The sequence below is a fragment of the Myxocyprinus asiaticus genome, chromosome 43, assembly GCF_019703515.2.
Source record: "Myxocyprinus asiaticus isolate MX2 ecotype Aquarium Trade chromosome 43, UBuf_Myxa_2, whole genome shotgun sequence".
Taxonomy (NCBI): Eukaryota; Metazoa; Chordata; class Actinopteri; order Cypriniformes; family Catostomidae; genus Myxocyprinus; species Myxocyprinus asiaticus.
In genome coordinates, this window is record NC_059386.1 from 12,689,999 (window position 1) to 12,710,078 (window position 20,080).

The 20,080-nt window shown below is 37.4% G+C and overlaps 1 protein-coding gene across 1 annotated transcript; it reads right to left on the bottom strand.

The window, feature by feature from the left end:
- Window positions 1-2,846: 2,846 nt before the first annotated feature.
- On the bottom strand, window positions 2,847-19,794 carry LOC127434013 (cytosolic purine 5'-nucleotidase-like). Its single transcript, XM_051686433.1, has 18 exons — window positions 19,546-19,794; window positions 17,911-17,984; window positions 17,715-17,832; window positions 15,475-15,570; window positions 13,405-13,496; window positions 13,229-13,286; window positions 12,912-13,005; window positions 11,449-11,502; window positions 11,160-11,243; window positions 11,012-11,053; window positions 10,708-10,809; window positions 4,852-4,918; window positions 4,586-4,756; window positions 4,365-4,416; window positions 3,932-3,992; window positions 3,647-3,823; window positions 3,284-3,376; window positions 2,847-3,029 (listed from the first exon to the last, which is right to left on the bottom strand). The coding sequence occupies exons 1-18, from the start codon at window positions 19,656-19,658 to the stop codon at window positions 2,946-2,948; spliced, it is 1,632 nt and encodes a 543-aa protein (XP_051542393.1). The 5' UTR covers window positions 19,659-19,794; the 3' UTR covers window positions 2,847-2,945.
- Between the last annotated feature and the right edge of the window lie 286 nt (window positions 19,795-20,080).

Consider the following 20,080-nt stretch of genomic DNA (forward strand, 5'->3'; position numbering starts at 1 on the left):
TTATAACATAAATCAGTAACATGTCACAGAAATGTTATATAATACTGACAAAATTAATCTTGTTAGGAACACATAAAATCACTTTAAGGCTACTTAATTGGGTCATTTAAAACTAACTTTATTCCATTATGTTGATATAACGTGAACAACTGATGTTTCCTGACAAAGAATTAATGAGCTTAACCAAGAAGAAAAAATATGTGGATGCAACTTAATTGATTCATGTGGAACCGTTGTACATGATAAATTCATGTAAATTCAAAGCATTTTTTTCAGTGCTGAAATTTCTAGAAAAGATGTTTGTTTTAGTTTTTTTGTTTCATTGGCAGAACGATCCATAAAACTTTAAACAACATTACAACCCACTGAAGATATTTTAAGTCTATCCCTCACAGCCTCATTTTCATTCACGTTAAAAATCAAACATGGTGCTACTTTAAGGTGTATAAGCTGTCATAATGCTTCGGTTAAAGCGGATATGAAACCTAATATCTTAAATTGTCCATCGGGAGATTGGACTACAGTGTTATGTTATTCATAATATTTGTTATGTAATGTCTGAATGGCAGCCAGAGAAAATAATAGTTTTGAGATTTAAAACTTCAGCAAATTAAACTTCAGCATTCAGTTTGTTTTATATCTGCACTGTAAAAAAACGAATTGAGCAAACTTTAAATAATCAAGGCAACATTATTCAGTAAGATTTTTGAGATCTCTCAACAACTGTCTTCATAATTGTCCTCAGTAACATTGCTTTGTTTAGTCAGTGTGAATCTGTTTGTTCACTAAATGCAAAAATTATTGTTGAGAGAACTACTAATTTCTTGTTCAGCCAACTATCAATTTGCAATATGAGAACTTTGATTTTGTCACCATTTAAATTGTTTTTACATGAAGTTAACTGCAATCTTTGCCTCTGAAGAGAGGAGTGTCTTGCAAGGCAAGGCAGTGGTACAATTGTTTGACGTAGACACACAATAAACCGCAACATTTAACACACAAACCTCAACGGTGACAATCAACAAACCTTATTAAGTTAAAAGATGAGCTCTCAACATCACCACACAACAATTAACTAACAGTGGAAACAAAAAATTGTCAATAAACAGCAAAAAAAAAAAAAAAAAAAAAAAGCCTATTACACTAACCACATCATTTATTCATGCTGCAATGCATGCTGGGACCTCGCAATTCAGCTAAATTGTTTAACATGAAATTGTTTGTTCAGACAACTGTTAGACTAGTTGGGAATATTTGGGGGAATATTGTTGATCTAACATGCTTTTATGTAGATGAAACTAATACACATTTCATAGTTTCTGTGACTCAAAAAAAACCCTGTAAGCTGGATAAAATGATATTTCATATTTTACAGCATGTATGTATCATGTCTAATAATACACAAGTTTATCTTACCAATAAAGCTTGACATTTGAATCTGACCATTTGATCTTATTATTAAAAAAGTTCACTGGAAAACAGCAGAAGACTTTGCCCAACCTTTAATTACAGGATGTCCACTGATTTTATGGCATGTGTACATATACTTGTATAAAAGATTTTTACCTGTAAAATTGTGTCCTATAAGTGAACATTTTAACATGTACATATTTAAATAATTAAAATAAATGATAACAACCAATTTCTTTGAGACAAAGTATAAAGTAAATCTATTTATTATATTTTAACGTACAACGATTAATTGCAAATAATCACAGAAAACTGTGCGATTAATTAAAAACAAATTTTTAATTGATTCGCAGCCCTAATTTTAAACGATACTTAGGACAATAAATATTGTAAATCTATTTTACACAATCACAGAATACTTTGAAAGAAGATAATGCTCGATCGATGCAGTGGATATTGAGAGACATCACTGTATTAGTACTTTTCATATGTTAGAGATTAGTTGTTTAGTCATTTCTAAAAAATTTTCGACACTGTCAAATTTTGTTTTCTAATAGACAGGAAAGGTCTTGTGCAGACAAGTCTTTGCCGCCATCTTACAGACAACATGCAGAGATGTTTTCCTGAAGATGTCTGAAAGTTGATGAATTCACACATGCACTATATAGATTCAAAGTTTGTCTTCCATGTTTAGCCCTCAGAGTTTGATCGCCGTTTTTCGCAAACTTTTATTTTCGCACACTTCCTCTGCTTTTATATGGTGTGTTTTTAAGATGATATTCTTTGTTGTATTAACTTCTCAAAGATCTGAGTGAGCAAATCTTATTTAACTAATAAAAACTTATTTAACTGCAATATAGGAATTACAGAATGAAGTAGATTAAATTATATATATATATATATATATATATATATATATATATATATATATATATAAAACATGACAAAATAATTAGTTTGAAATAAAGTACTTTAATCTGAATTTGTTTACAAAAAAACAGAGGACAATGCATACATAAAATATAAATTTTCAAATCAGTATCAGAGGCAGAATATACAAACAGTTTGAAAATCACTACTTTCAGTTATAAAATGAACCCTTTATTATACCTATCCATCCCTGTTTTATTGTAAATAGGGTGCACTCACTGTAAGGCCATTTATACAAGATATACGTTTATCAACATTTGACTGAGACACAGTCAACTTTTCGAGTGACCTAGTTCCCCAGTTTTCCTCCTTTCATGACCCACACACAAAATGTTACCATCTTATCAAAATATCAGATGTGTCTTGGCATATATTCAATATCAAATTCTTATAAAATGGTTAAATTAAGATTTTATACTTGCTATACAAATGGAAAAACAATTACGGCATCACACACTGCAATACAAACTTGACTAGACAAGCTACATATATCAGTTAATTTGAGGCAGGAATGGATATTGTAGAAGTAAAACACACACACACACACACAAAACGTTCATATTTACAGTGATTTAAAAAAAAAAAAAAAAACCCTGCATCAGTCCTCATGTTTCTATCTGGGCAACAGGATAATTTCGGGCACAATTATCATCTTGTCCACAGTTGCCATTGTCACACTCGCATTGCCGCTGTATGGAAAAGGTATCAGATATATATATATATATATATATATATATATATATATATATATATATATATATATATATATATATGTTTAGTAAAGGAAAACCAATTGACATTTTAGATTAACAAGTAATTATTTTAATGGAAATATTGCTCTAATATTTAAATCATTAATGCAAATCATGATTTTTGGGTCTAATGCATTATAGAAATATACTAAAAAGATGCAGAATAAAAACAAGATGTGTGTGATTCAAACCTTGGTGTCTGTGGTTTGGAGAGTGTGATTGGTGGAGAGCTCTGATGTGGTCTGCTCCCTTGTTTGAAGCTCAACAGCGGCCTCATGAGGTAACTGACCAAAAAAAGATTACCTAAGTCAGTCATATACAATATTGGAATATTTTGCTTGAAAAAGTGTTTGTTTGATATGCAATCTAGTTTCATATTTGAATTAAAGCAATAACTTTCATATATTTTTATTGTTGGTACTCTATAAATTTGTTCTTTATCTTTCTGAAATCAATTCAGAAGCCTTAAAATGTCACTCTTATATTTATAGAACCATTAACAAATGTTTAATGGCTTAGGCATTTAGATAAAATGGCTGTATCGGAAAGCTTACCAGGACATGTGGGGCTCTGAAGAGATAGCTGAAGGGGTAGTTTAGGAGGTTGAGGCAGGAGGTTGCATATATATCTGCATAGCGCAATAACTGACTGGCGAAGAGAGTTTTAGTGGAACCGCAGCGTAAAAGGCTGCCCATTTTCCCATAGCACAAATCCATGCCATATGTCACCATCTATAATAACAGCATGCCGATAGCTTAAGTGAAGAATGTAACAATACTCAGGCATAAACAGAATTAAAAGCCAAGGTGTTTTACATGGAGAAGATATGGTGAACTTGCCTTTATCCTGCTTTGAATGGCACTGATATCTGGGCACTCTCGACTTTCACTGTCTAAATGCCTGATGGGACAAAGCGAGAGGTCAGATTAAATTTAAATATTTGTGTGTGCATCATGTTTTGCAATCAAAAAGTGACCATAAAAATGTACCAAAACCCAACAAAAAGGGCATGAATAATGTCTTAAATATAGCAAATCTAATTGGCTTTTTTTTTAAATTATTATTATTCTTTTTTAGAATAATAAATGTGAATGGGATGTCTGCGCAAAGATGTGCAAGTAAACGTGTATATGAAGTACTCTATCGCCATCTATCTATCATGCCATGTATTGCAACCTGGATTTGATCACTGACTCATTTAACATGAGACAGTTGGGATGATATTGATTTTGTTGAAGCAGACTTAATGATACGAGATAAATTCATACTTACTGGTATAAGTCTGCAAGGAAGATGTCAAGATGTCTCAGCTCCTCAAACATACCTGTTCAAAAAGATGAGTTCAAAGAGTATTTCAGCTCCACAGATGTCAACTTTGCAAACCGCATTGGAAAGACCTGATTTTGGTTAATGAAGATTTTTTTCTTCTTGTATTTGTTTTGTATTTTATTTACATACTATATACTTTATGAACTTATTAGATAAACATTCACCGGTTTTGTCTGCCCACACATGTAGCTCCTTAGCTAGCTCGGGAACCACCAAAAACGTCTTCCAGCCCTGCCGTTTCTTTGACTTGAGAATGTCCCCAAAGATATGATCCCCAATATAGAGAATGTCTTTCCCCCTAACATCCAGCAAATCACACACAATGTCAGAAGACCCTAAGAGAGGGGTTGAACAAGGATAACTGATGTAAGCAAAAGGAGTGCCTTCAAAAACATTTCAACAACTTTTCCCTTGAAGTGAAATTCTTTACCTCCTGAATACACTGTCCCGTGCTGCAGGTCTCCAGTGTATGTTCCAATACGCAGCTTGCCAGTGTCCTACATCAGGGGTATGACATGATTTAAAAGGATAGTTCACCCAAAAATGAAAATTCTCTCATCATTTACCCACCCTTATGTTATTCCAGATGCAGGGTTGGGGAGTAACGGAATACATGTAACGGGATTACATATTTAAAATACAAAATATAAGTAACTGTATTCCACTACAGTTACAATTTAAATCATTGGTAATTAGAATACAGTTACATTCAAAAAGTATTTTGATTACTGAAGAGATTACTTTGCATTTTATTGTCATTTGTTTCATTTAATATTTAGTCCTTTCAGATGGAAAACATTTATACATATAAATGATGCGATCCAAAGTGCATTTGAACTGTAAAAAATATCTAAAAATCCTTAAAACAAGATCAGTTTGATTCATCTTGTTTTAGAAACAACACTGCATAAGATATTTAGGTTTTTCAGAGAATGTATTTTTAACATGTGTATTTTGTCTCACTGTACTGGCAGAGTTTTTATAGTCAAAACAAGTTAAAAAATCTACCAGTGCTGAAGAAGTAATCCAAAGTATTTAGAATACGTTACTGACCTTGAGTAATCTAACGGAATACGTTACAAATTACATTTTACAGCATGTATTCTGTAATCTGTAGTGGAATACATTTCAAAAGTGCCCAGATGTGTATGACTTTCTTCTGCTGAACACAAACAAAGAGTTTTAGAAGAATATTTCAGCTCTTTTGGTCCATACAATTCAAGTGAATGGTGACCAAAATTTGAAGATCCAAAAAGCATAGAAAGGCCACATAAAAGTAAGACTCCAGTGGTTAAATCCATGCCTTCAGAAGCAATATGATAGGTATAGGTGAGAAACAGGTCAATATTTAAGTCTTTTTTTACTATAATTATCCACTTTCACTTTCTTGTGTTTTTTGTTTTTGGTGATTCGTAGTCTATGTGCATATCGCCACCTACTGGATAGGGAGGAGAATTTATAGAAAAAAGGTCTTAAATATTGATTCACCCACATTTTCATTTTTGGGTGAACTATTCCTTTAAGTGCAATGCAAGCTCAGAAAAGACATCTCCTGTGATAATCCACTTAAATCAATGTGATTTATAATTAATCTAAGATTCTAAAAATGAGAGGAAATGGCCAAAAGTGTTAGCTTATATTTTAAATAATTTATTACTATGTTTGTTTGGGTTTATCTCACAAAGTCAAGAACTGGGTAAATATATCACATCAGAAAAAATAAAAAATAAATTAAGTAGTAACATTTTGCTTAAATGTAAAAGTCTATTTTAAAAGTACGGTCTGTTTTAAGACCATTAAGATTTTTTATGTATTGTGAGTTTGTGACATTATTTTCATGACAACATTCCTGCCCCAATTCTGATTACTGTAATATCTAATCTGGATGTTTTACTTTTGATATTGTAATTCTCATAATTCAAATGGTTAAATCTCAGATTCTCATTACTGTATATAACAACTTTCTTGAAATGGGGAGGAAGCAAGAGTCAGCTTCAGCGAACCACGTGAGTTTATTTACACATTCTAGACATAAAACACAAACAAAAATACCGCTTTTCAGCGGCCAACATAAAACTGCTGCTTTTCAGTCAGACAGTGAAGCTTCCACAACACACACACTGCACTCAGGTTCAGCTCCCCTCTCTGGGCTTCACGTCTCCCTTTATATCTCCCCAACACCACTCACTGAAACACAGAACAGCTGTTAGGGAAATTACATACAGGTGCGAGTCCTTCCCCTTTATTCCTTCTGGCTTCACCCCCATTCACAAACCAGCGCTCAGTCATGCCCTCATCACCACATACCCTCATCGCCTGACTCAGGCCGGGGAGCCATCCGGCCTGTCACTTCCATCCGGCCTCATTTCTAGAGAGGAAATCCACAACAGCCATCTACGCCCTTGGCCTGTGGACAACCTCAAACTTAAACAGCTGGAGAGCTAGATACCAACGGGTGATCCACGCGGTCTGTAAACTAAAAGGGAGGGAGAAGTCAGGAGCATGTAACAATGGTCCGCCACACAGTGCAGCCTTCACTTTCGTGGTTCGGGCCCCAAACAAACCGAAAAGAAGGGTGACAAATTGGTGTAATACAAACGGAGTGGAAAATGCCATTTATTTTTTTCTCGGGACATGGGAGTTAAGGGGATCTGCCAGTATCCCATTGTCAAATCCGATGTCAAATAAAAGCGAGCCACGCCTAACCAATCGAGCAGTTCGACAATACGGGGCATTGGATATGCATCAAATTTAGACACCGCATTGACTTTTCTATAATCCACACAGAACCAGACTGAGCCATCACTCTTCAGAACCAGCACCACCGGGCTGGCCCAGTCACTGTGGGATTCTTCTATTACCCCCATAACTAGCATGGCCTTTAATTCCTCCCGAACCACTTTTTTTTGTGTTCGGGTAATCGGCAGGGACGACTATGTACCACTACCCCTGGGGTCGTTTCGATATGGGGCTCTATGAGATTCGTACGACAGGGAAGAGGCGAGAACATGTTGGAGAAGTCTCCTTGCAATCTGGCAACCTCCGTGACTTGTGATGGTGAGAGATGGTCTCCGCAAGTGACCGGGGTGACTCGATCGGTGGCTTTTATGTTCACCTCCGGTCCGAGCTCCTCCCTTGTCGAAATCACCATCGGCAAAGTCACAGGGACTGCCTCTCTCTATGGTTTTAAGAGATTGAGGTGGTAAATCTGACGTGCTCTGCCTCTATCTATTCATTTAACCTCATAATCGATTTCCCCAACCCCCCGTGTGACCTCAAAGGGCCCTTGCCACTTGGCCAGTAATTTAGAGCTCGATGTGGGGAGTAATACATGGACTTTATTTCCCTGTGCAAATTCCTGTAGCCGAGTACCCCTATTATGCAACCGGCTTTGACGTTCTTTTTTTTTTTTTTTTTTTTACATTTATAAAAAAAAAATGTTTCTCCACTTTTCTCCCCAAGTTGGAATGCCCAATTCCCAATGCACTCTCTAAGTCCTCGTGGTGGCGTAGTGACTCACCTCAATCTGGGTGGCGGAGGACGAATCTCAGTTGCCTCCGCATCTGAGACCGTCAATCCACGCATCTTAAAACATGGCTTGTTGAGTGTGATACCACAGAGACACAGCACATGTGGAGGCTTCACGCTATTCTCTGCAGCCTCCACGCACATCTCACCACGCGCCCCACCGAGAGCGAGAACCACACTATAGCGACCACGAGGAGGTTACCCCATGTGACTCTACCCTCCCTAGCAACCAGGCCAATTTGGTTGCTTAGGAGACCTGGCTGGAGTCACTCGGCATACCCTGGATTCAAACTCGTGACTCCAGGGGTGGTAGTCAGCGTCTTTACTTGCTGAGCTACCCAGGCCCCCTTGGCTTTGATGTTCTTGAGCCTGGAGCAAATTCTCCTGTGTTAATTTCCCCAGTGTGCAGAGTTTTGCTCTCAGGTCAAGAATGTATTGAATTTAGTTTTTGCTGTTTGAAGGTCCCTCCTCCCAATTCTCCCGTAGGATGTCAACGGTCAACGCACACCATCTGTGAACATCCCCGCGAATCCCCGGCCAATAGAAACAGGCCATTAGATGGTTCAGTGTTTTTTCCTGCCTTAAGTGACCCACCATCGGATTATAATCAGTCGTCTGAAATAACATTCCTTGTCGGCTCTTCAGTTCTAACAATTGGGTTGTATCTTCCTTCGTCTGAGAGTCCTGCATCATTTAATACAACCGATCCTTAATAATGGAAAAATATGGGTATGAGAGTGCTACGCTGGAGGCGTTGATCGTCAATCACTTTCACAAAAGCGTGCTTATAAGGGTCTTGTCTCACATCTGCTCCAGAGAGAATTCCCCTGCAGGGAATCCCCTAAGGGCAGGGGAAGCTGTTGCTTCATCCTGACAAGGAGCTGATGTAGACAGCCCCGGCTCTGCCTCCCCAGGCAGCGAATTGCCCATCACACACCGATACGCTTTATTTCAGGACCCATCCACACAAATTCTCCTCAATAAAGTTGTAAATTCTGACCAATTCATACCCAAAATTAGTGGATGGGTGAGGCGGTGACTAACTGCAGCCTCGACACTATGCTTTTGTCCCCGAAATTGAATAATAATGGTCACTAAGCGATAATCGTGAACCTCTCCATGCACACACATCACCCTCACCCAGCGTGCTGCATCCAAAGCTCCGCCTTGAACCAAGTATTGATGAATTGAGATTTTATTACAGACTGAATCCACCAAGGCTTGATATGTACCCCCTTGGATACTCACCAGTATCCGGTACGTCCCAGCTCGATCGGGAGCAGACTGTGGCGCATCAGGAATCTGAACCAATGCCTCCACCTCCATCAGCTGGCAATGGTCCTGGAAATGCCCAGGATTCCCGCAGCGCCAGCAGACCCGCCCAGGTTTTACGCCCGCCACGGTGGCTGCAGAGGTAGAGGAGACAGCCACAGGGGAAACAGGAGGATTAGGAAAACCCCATGTCCGAGCAACCGGTTTTGGGGACAGGGACCCTCGGCTACGGGGAGCCGGAATAGGGAAAGGGGATGAGGAAAGGCAAGAAAGAGAGAGATAGAGAGAGAGAACAGGGTTCGCCAGTTGCCGGTCCATGGTTCTTCTTGGCAACCGGGCGATGAGCTATTCCAATACCACGAGATCTATCACTTCGTCGGCGTCATGCTCCTCTGCCGGCAGCCACCGGCGACAGGCATCATGGAGCTGCTGGGCGAAAGCTAACGAGCCTGGAAGGCCTGGAAGTGCTGCTCCTGCTCCTGACGCAGCTCAAGCAGTGTCTGATGGTGGTTTTGGTGGATGCTGGTGATGAGATCGCTGAAGGGTGAGGACTCCATGACGACGTTCCATCCTCACAATTCCCGGGTTTCGGCACCACTGTGACAACTATCTTGATATGGGAAGGAGGAAGCAGGAGTTGGCTTTAGCGAACCACGTGAGTTTATTTACACACTCTGGACATAACACAAACAAAAATAATGCTTTTCAGCGGCCAGTGTAAAACTGCTGCTTTTCAGCCAGACACTGAAGCTTCCAAAACACACACACTGCACTCAGGATTAGCTCCCCACTCTGGGCTTCCCATCTCCCTTTATATCTCCCCAACACCACTCACTGAAACACAGAACAGCTGTTAGGGAAATTACATACAGGGGTGAGTCCTTCCCATTCATTCCTCCTGGCCTCGCCCCCCATTCACAAACCAGCGCTTGGCCACGCCCCCATCACCACACTGTAGTACAGTAAAAAAAAATCATCCTGTCTACTCTAGACAATTTTTTTTCATCAGCACAACAGTTACTACCATGTATGTATGTATGTATGTATGTATGTATGAGCACACATATTTTACAATTTAATATACTATTTTCACATCACAATAATTAATAATTAGGTAGAGGAAATGTCAGAATACATTTTCTTTATGCTTAATATAATTACTATTTTTTTTAATCCTTATTATTATTTTGGGGTAAACTATGTCCCAGAAAGTTTCCTAACAGGGTTTATGAGATTTATCCTTTTAGTATTCTCATAATTTGTGAGTAATTGTGTATAATAGCTTTTACTTTAATAACCACTTTGTATCATACCTGAATTAAAAGTTTTTAAAACAAAAAGTAAACATTTTATTTTTAAATGACATGTACTGTGTTTCATTTAAAGATACAGCCTATCTAACATAAAAATCTTTATGGTATTATCTATAATTATATTCATGGGTACAGCAAATAAATGCAGGGTAAATAACCCCAAAAAACCTCACCGTGTCTACTTGCCGTAACACTGTCCCCCCTGCAAAGAACAAGGGCTTCTTTGTGTCCACCACCACCAGATCAAAGTAGGAACGCCAGGATTTTTTGGGGTTCTAGACAAGAAAAGTATGATGTTCTCTCGCACCTTTAGAATTCATTATTTCAAAATCCAAAAAACCTTTTCCGTGGATGAGACAGAGAATAGTCAGAAAGGTGTTTTCTGAGGCTCAAAAAATATAGCAGATAAATGTTTCAGTGTCAGAAGCTTACAGCCGTAGAAGTAACAAAGTTAAAACAAATATTCAGTCTACTCACCTTTGAACCAACCGAGGAATCTAATAAGTATTTCATAATACCCTAATTGGAGAAAAGAAGTAATACTGTGTGATTATTAACATTTAAAGTAATAGTAGCCTGTCCATGCCTATTTAAATTATTTCTAAGGGGCTGGTACTCTCTTTACCTCTGTGTAATTGAAGTCGCTGTTGGTGGCCAGGAAAACTTTGGCAACCTCTTTGATGCGGCTAAGTAACACAGGGAGTCTTGGCTAAATGAAAACAAAATAAGATGTTTGTTTGTGTGTATAAATGTATCAGTAATACCAAAGAAATTTGCTATATAAAGAATGGATCTCATAGGCACAGACATATCTAAAATGTAAGAATTATATAACATTGTTGATGATTAGAATACTATATACTATTTCTCTAAGGCAATGAGTAAAAAACTATAGGCAACTAATTATTACTTACATCTTTCATAACATACTTGTCCAGGTTCTTCAAAGTTCTCTCTTTCAAAGAGCCCTAAGGGGAAAATAACATGATGACCGTGTTGTACTGCACTTATAACAAAATCGGCAGGAAACATGTTAATGCCAACCTCTCTCAGAAACCTGCTACTGTACCTAGATTTTTGCAAAATGATTTTTACATGGCTCGTTGTACGTATCGCTGCAGTTTCCTGGTGAAATGAACACTAGAGGCACTACAACAACAACTTTTATTCCCTTTCTCATAAATCACTAGGAAAAGAACAGATTATTAGTTCATAAACACTTTTCGCCCTGTTCCTCACACAGTACTAGATTATCACATCAAAAATGTTTACTTCACTCAAAAATATGCAGTGCCTCTGAGCGCAACTCGCATAGTTTTCCATTAAATTCGACTCAAATCATTATTAAAGGACAAAGATTATTTACTCTAGCCATCAGTGGATGATATATTGTATATATGTATCTTTCATAGAGCCTACACAATGTATTTTCAGTTGCAAGTATGTCTCTTTGTGGTTTGACAGCTTGAATGAATCCTCTTCAAAGATACATACAGAAAAATTGCATAATAAACATCACCATTTCTAATCGTTCATTTTGCGCATTTACACCAGTTTCATACACTAACCTACAAACTCATCAACGTCACTTTCATTCTTGAAGAAGTACAAAAACCTTTGCAACTTTTGTGTGTATGTGTCCTGTGCAAGAAGCTCTAAAATACCAGTCCTTGATACCTGTGATACCTGTGCCTTGCGAACTGCTTCAGTAAATGTTATATCACCCTCTTGTGGTCTCCCAATGTTACTTCATCAGACATTCAACAGAAGCCTTACTGAGTGAGTTGGAAAGCACACAAATTAGGCTTTTAATTTAAATGTCGGCTAATGTTGATATATCAATGTCAAAATACATAGATAAAATAGCATGCTGATCAATAATCAACATCTCGAAATTTTATGACATGCCTACCTGCGATGCAAATGACCGGTATACAAATCCTGAGCATGCAAGTCGACATGTAAACCGAATGTGTCATAGGAACACCACAAAATGACATAGCATCACAAAATATCTCACATTTGCTTTTTATGACACTATTGGTTAGATTAAGGTTTAAGGTTTAGGGTAGGTAGGTTTTGTTGATCTGTTTGGGAGAACACTAAACACGCTTTTAGCGCTAAACAGTGGACATTTCACCTCCAAACTGCAGCGATATGCAAAATGAACCACATGTCATAATTAAAAAATGTGGCCAGAGTCACATAATTTTCATGAAATCAAGCTCGTTATTGTGGTAACAAGTGACAAGCAACACTACCACACTTAAATAAATTATAGTCCTTGGAAACTATAGTAAGTAGCCTGTATGCTAGTAATAACATAAAATAACCACATCAGCATACAAATGTTAGTGAAAAGTTTTGTTCAATTTACAGTGTCATGAAGGTAATCCATGGCATCCCGCACATCCTGAAACATGCTCCGGTATGACATGAACAAGTCACCGTGTTTAAACCCTTTCTGTTGACTAAATAGGAGAAAAATAGACAGAAATTAGAAAATCTGTTGGACAATTCTTAAAGTCACATGCTCAACAGGGGTGGCTGTGAAATATTTTTCCAGCAAGCTTCAATACAAATATGGTGCTTTCCTGTGCAAAACTCACTGCCCCTTTGGTCACTACATGTTTTATCATATGCCTAGTGAATATTTTAAGCTGTTACTGGGACAATTACGTATAGTTCACTTACTTTTTGTATCTGGTGCTTTTGGTGAAGAAGTCAACAAGGCATGCATACAGATATGTCTCTGTGAAAAGGAATAAGAACATGGAAGAAAGAAAGTCATGCAGGTTTGGAACAACATAAGGGTGAGTAAATGATGGCAGGATTTTCATGTTTGGATGAATGTGTACATGTCATTGTACCTGATAGGTTGAAGAGTGTATTGAGGATGTAGAAGCGTTCAGTGTCGTCTCTCTGGATGAACTTATTTGGATAATACCCATCTACCTGATCTCTGAAAACAGACATATCTTGATGAGAATACAAACAGATAGATAAGTGCAATTATCTATAATAATGCTGCATATGGACACTCACACACCCTACGAATTTGCATAACAATAACCAGACCTTTAACTACTGTTCTTAATAACTGATCACTTGCTAAATAAAACCGTGCCTACAAAACCCCATGCCGGGGTGGCGCCTGTTAAAACCCCTTGTATTATGCTGTCTCATTTGTAAGGATACTCATTTAGGGTGTCAATCCTGCTGAAACACTAGCTTAAACCAGCATAAAGTAGTAAGGTTGGTCTATTTTGATTGTTAGGCTGCTAGACAAGTTAGACCAGTTTAAACCAGCTAAAACCAGAAAACCACCTGGTTTATGCTGTATTTTGCAGCATGGGACTGAGGTGATACAGCCACTGTACCTTATTCATAACCTATCTTTTATAAATATGTTCAAATGTAAATCATGCGCACGTAAATCTGGTTGCATGTTTTAAAAGGAGAGCCAGGCCTTGGTTCAGAGATTTTTAAGTGGACCACTATAGGTGACTGTAAAAATACCCAGATCCTGAAATATTTTGGTATCAGCCAAAGGTAAATGGGCAAGTTATGCCTCTTTTAATCCTCAACCTTTTTTTATCTGTCTAATGAAACCCATAATGGGAAACCAGGAACCCCATAAACCAAATCTACACTCCACAACTCATTGTCAAACTCCCTTCTACACCACGTGAAAGGATATAAATACACTACTCATATACAGTATTTGTGAGTTGATTACATCATCTGTGTTTGACCTAAATAGAGTGATTAGGTCTCACATAAGAAACTTTCCATGAATATAGTACAAAATAGGGCTTTAAAAGAAATAATAAAAAAAAATATTCAACAAAATGTCAGAGAAATAAGGCGCTCAACCCTCAAAATTAAAGTTGGCTAAAGTATATTGGCTATAAAAACAAAAAGGACAAACTCTTTGATATGTCTTTCTGCTCAACATGATCACACAGGAAGTATACAATTGATGAATGTGGTACCTTCAGGCATTTGGAAATTGCTCCCAAGGATGAACCAGACTTGTGGAGGTCCACAATTTTTTTTTCTGAGGTCTTGGCTGATTTCTTTTGATTTTCCCATGATGTCAAGCAAAGAGGCACTGAGTTTGAAGGTAGGCCTTAAAATACATCCACAGATACACCTCCATTTCAGTACACCTCCTACCAGAAGCTAACTGGCTAATTCTCTAAAGGCTTGACATCATTTTCTGGAATTTTACAAGCTGCATAAAGGCACAGTTAACTTAGTGTATGTAAATTTCTGACCCACTGGAATTATGATATAGTCAGTTTAAAGTGAAACAACCTGTCTGTAAACGATTGTTGGAAAAATGTCTTGTCATGCACAAAGTAGATCTCCTAAATGACTTGCCAAAACTATAGTTTGTTAATATTAAATCTGTGGAGGGGTTAAAAAATGAGTTTTTATGACTTCAGCCTAAGTGTACGTAAACTTCTGACTTCAACTGTACATGTTGCTTCCGAACCTTCACGTACAGTAGGCTACCCAGAAGTCGACCCATTCTGCTGAATTGCTGACAAGCACCATCCCCATCAGAAATGTTGCATAAATTCAAATATGTTCATCTTTCTGTCTAGCACTACTAATAATGCGCTGCGCAAGCAATCTCAGAGACACGGGTTCTGGTCCTGTGGAAACCAGGAAGTAATCGTGATCACATAAACAATGGCGAGCACAAATCGGAGGTTGCATTATCACGCTTGGGTAAAACAATTTCAATCCAGTCCTCCTTTCACATTTGGTTTATTGGCTTTCAATATACCCCCCATTCTCTTTTTATTTCCCACACAGCATTCTACTTTGTTCGAATTTTCTGTTGTCAGAAAAAGGTTCAGGGGGCATTTGCGAGCAATCTCTGACTCAATACACCATTGACCTGTACCACAATGAATCTTCTCACTCACCCTCTGAGGTACTCAAAGCCATGAGTGCACACCAGGATGTTCCCATTGGAGTCTATTTTCAACAGGTTGCCATAAGTGGTGTCATACACCAGGCCTCTGGAGAGGAAATGAGAAAGAGACAGAATGTTGAAAGAGAGTATGGGAATGATCTACGGCAAAATATTGAAGAGAAAATATGGGCCTCTCAGGAGTTGAAACAAGACTTCAATCATATTAAAATTTTCCACTTGCAGTACCAGTGAGTAGAGAGTTTAATTGCCTGAATTTGGTAGTCAGTCCATTTTAATAATTACTTCTAGTGACCCTCTGCTTTTATAAGACTCTTGAGGCCAGTGTAATGACTGGATATTTCTATTTTCAGATATTTCTGAAAAGCGACAACAAACGGACTGATTTCTGACTCGAAAGGGAACCTAAGGTAGGAGACCTGAGGTCCACTTCTTTTCCAGTCAGAAATTCTTATTTGTTATTGCTTTTCAGCATATTAAAAACATGTGTATGCATTAGCTAATTCTAGAAATACTAAGTTTATTCTAGTGAAATAAAATAAATCTCAGTGACTGCTTTTACATGCACATGAAAATTCCAACCTAGTCTCATAGAATGAACATTACTATAACTACATTTTTGCAAACTGACATTTATGTGCCGCTTTCTATGTTTTGCCACAGTTTCTTGGTGAAATTAACACTATAGACGCTACAAAAACTGTACATTTTATTCACTTTCACACAAATCATGGATACCATGGCTGTTTAAGATTTTATAAACACTACACGGCGACCTGGAATACTCTATTCTGATTGGTCAATGGCGCCATCTAGCGGACTGTTATTGCTCTGTAACAACTGCAGCTCCATGTATCAGACCGCTCATCCGGGTCCTTGCAAGCCGTCTCTCCTTCTTCTTTGATCATTATCTAGGCTATTACAAGACTTCTTGCCAAATAAACAAATAAATGGACATGAAACATTGATCTGAGTTTAAAATACTTTATTTGAAGAGATTGCAAAGTGATCTCTTCAAATAATGTAATAAAATATTTTCAACTCATATCAATGTTTCATGTACATTTATTTGTTTATTTGGCAAGTAGTCTTGTTATAGCCTAGATAATGAGGAGGCAGACGGCCATTTTCACAAAACAAACACCAACAGAAAACAACAGAAAACCAGAGGTTGATTTCAGCTGTTCAGCGATTTATTTCTTCTCACATAATTACGCAATTTCAACGCAAATCAAATAAAGTCAACTGGTCCATTTATTTGTTTATCTGGCAAGAAGTCTTGTAATAGGCTGAATAATGAGGAGTCAGACGGTCATTTTCACAAAAAGAATCCACCAACAGAACCAAGACACAAACCGGAGGTTGATATCAGCTGTTCAGCAATTTCTTTCTTCTCAAATTACATAATTTTAACGCAAATAATATTTTATGTCCATGTATTTATTTATTTGGTTAGTAGCCTTGTAATAAGTGGGAAAATGTACAGTCAGTCGGTTGTTATCACAAAATAAACCGCTTTAGGGTGATACAAGTCCTGATCACCCTGTCAGGGTTTATTGTGCGATAACAACTGGCTGACTGTACATTATCCCTTACTTATTTTTCACTCTATTGCTCATACCCTGCTATGTTACTATACCAAAACAAACGATACATTTTAATGCTTGTTTTACTGAACCACCTACATTTACACACTTATTCTAATGTGATTAATTTCTGCGGTAGCTTACCTGATAGATTGTTGGACTTTGGATTTGGAGGCCGAACCTCGAGTCCATCCAAGGACACGTGAAGTGAAAATGAAGCAAAAGTGCCATATAAGTGACACAAAATAACGTGGTTGCTTCAGTTAATGTGCTTTTCATGTCAAATTTGCTTTTAAAACTGTTAGGTTTAGGTTTAGGTGTTGGTTTAGGGTAAGGATGTCTGTATTGTTCACCACCCATTTATCTTTTTGAACACTATTGGTTAGGCCTAAGCTAAAGTTTTATGTTAGGGAAGTACGTTTTACTTATTAAAACCTCCATCTATTCACCTTAAAAACCTTGTCTGATTACAATATCATTTCACTCACTTTTCATTTCATCATTTTCTTGTCCATGTTCACACATTGAATGTTCTGCTTCTCTATTGTATCCCCCCACACATCTACCCTCGACAAAAGACTTTACCATGAGCTCACTGATCCAATATAGCCTAAATCCAGACCCATTTACACAGAGTCACACTTACCGTGTCGGGAAGGTGGGGTCGTATGTATAGCCCAGTAGCTCGTGTGGGTAGCCAATTGACACAAGTCTGTCCCGGAGCAACTCAAAGCCCATACTCTCATACTCGGGAGATTTGTACACTGTCAAAACAAAATAGTTACCGTGAACCACTTCACACATAGTCTGACAACTTCCAAAGGCACAATAAATTCACTCACCTGCTAAAGTGTAATCCATGTCAAAGCCAAAGCACTTCATGTTTTCAAGTTTCAAACTCCGATTCACAAATACCCTAAATGAAAACATAGGAAATATCTTTTATCTGATAGGTTGAATTTAATAATCAGAAAATGGACAGAAAACATAAAGGACTTTTGGAGCTTTAGATGAACTGTGCACTGTCAATACAGCTGTCATAGAGATGCATTTAAACTTGACGGCAATAATATATTGCATTAACTTTGGGGTAATATATCCCGTTAAACTCACTGATTCCTTTATCATTTTCAATGCTTATCACAGTGTCCTATACATCATGTTAGCACAGTTTAGGTCTGTTCTTATCAGGTCCCCCACATTTGACATTAATCCAGCTGGTGTGAGGTAAAAGGCATTTTAAAAGGCATAAAGACGTACAGTTAAGCCCAAATTACAGCCACTAACTGGCAGACACTCTTTTTGCCAGTATCTCTTTGTAAACCAGTCACATTATAATGACTGGAATGAAATGATAATGACTAAAAAATCTAAAAATAGTAGAAAATACAACTTAATTTAAGTAGGTAAAATTAATAAATTGATATTTTAAATGTTGATTGTTTTCTTATATTAAGTGACTAATTGTAATTTGTAGTCATTTTTACCACTAAAAGCTTCCTCTGTCTGAGAAACAACTATGCACTGTATGTGATTCCTTTAAATGTCTTTTTGTTAGAGCTAATTACTGCCAACTGACCAATTCAGAATATAATTCAACTGATCCCTTGGATTTAAAATAGTTGCATGAAGTGTCATGGACATTTTTATTTCAGTAAATAATTTATGGCTCATTGACTCGAGTTCACTGAAAGGTGTAAATCAAGTTTGATGAAACCAGCATTAGTCATTTGCAATGAAATAGAGTATGTAAATTAAAGTACCATGCAACTATGCTTTGATGACACACTTGATTTCTTAAGTCTAACAACAACCTGGGCTGATATATAGCACTGTTAAATACCTTAAATAGGTGTGTTTGGGTGTGTGTTTGTGTTTGTGTTATGACTATGACTAAATAAAGAGAATGGTGACAATTAAGATTATAATGCATTGATGATTAAATAGATAAACATGCAAGACTGTAAGCAAATAAACAGAATAAACTACCTAAATAGAATACAAAGAAATCAAAATATGATTTACTGAGAAATTAGTTTACCCTGTTGTCAGCCCATTAATATGTACTTTATGCAGTTTAATGATTTGTTCTTTTTGTTCGGAAAAATTATTAAGCTTTGTATAGGTAGCAATGTTGTTGCTAATCATTGACATATCCCAGACTGTGATAATTCATAGCATTTAGTACATGGAAAATAATAATTTTTTTTTTTTTTCATAAAAAAACAACAGTGGCATTATATAAACAAACTGGCATTTAAAGGGTTAAAATCCTGAAAATGAATGAATATTTGGTAGTTGCGATAAGGACCGATGTTGGCTAAAAATATTAACTCATTGAAAGTGGAAAATATTATTAATATATAATATTATTATGGCAGTTTTTTGACGCGGATATTTTTGTCCTCAAAGGACAAAATTGACGCACAAGTATTAAATTGGCCAACCGAAGGCTGTGTAAATCCACCTGTTCTTACCTGTGATGAACGTCTTTTCTCGCAGTTCGCACCTCCATCGAAAGTTTCCGGTCCGCGAGCAGCGCCGCGTTCTGTTCAGTCGCGGTGGGTGTTTGTATCGAGAGACTTCCCATATTGGATATCTGAGTCCTATGAAGCAGTCACGTTACTTTCCTTTGGTATTTAAATTGGACCATGAAGTTGTCATCACGAATGCTTGTAAACAGGCACTCTGCCTACGTAGTTTGGGCGCGGGTGTTGTGTTCACGCATACATACAGTATGTCGCTGTCACGAGAGAGTCGCGTGTAGAGCTCGAGCACTTAGATTGTGTTATCAGACAGGCACACGCGCTCAACTCTGGACGCAAAGGTTCAGCACCCAAACACTTGAGAGTCGATACTGCCACCGACTACACTCATAATTTAGAAGTAACCCTGCATCAATATTTAATTCAACACTTTGTTTTTCCCCATCTATATTCACACGAGAATTTAAAGTAGGGAAGACAAGAGCATGTTGTCACTCTTTACTCCAGTAAATATTTCTCAGGGTAG

What these genes read in the sequence shown, in the direction of transcription:
- LOC127434013 (XM_051686433.1), bottom strand. Translation starts at nt 19,658, where the DNA reads ATGGGAAGTCTCTCGATACAAACACCCACCGCGACTGAACAGAACGCG. An exon ending in AAAAGCACCAGATACAAAAA is followed by an intron (nt 13,006 to 13,228) that starts GTAAGTGAACTA and finishes TCTCCTATTTAG; the next exon opens with TCAACAGAAAGGGTTTAAAC. An exon ending in TGGATTACCTTCATGACACT is followed by an intron (nt 11,503 to 12,911) that starts GTAAATTGAACA and finishes TTTTCCCCTTAG; the next exon opens with GGCTCTTTGAAAGAGAGAAC.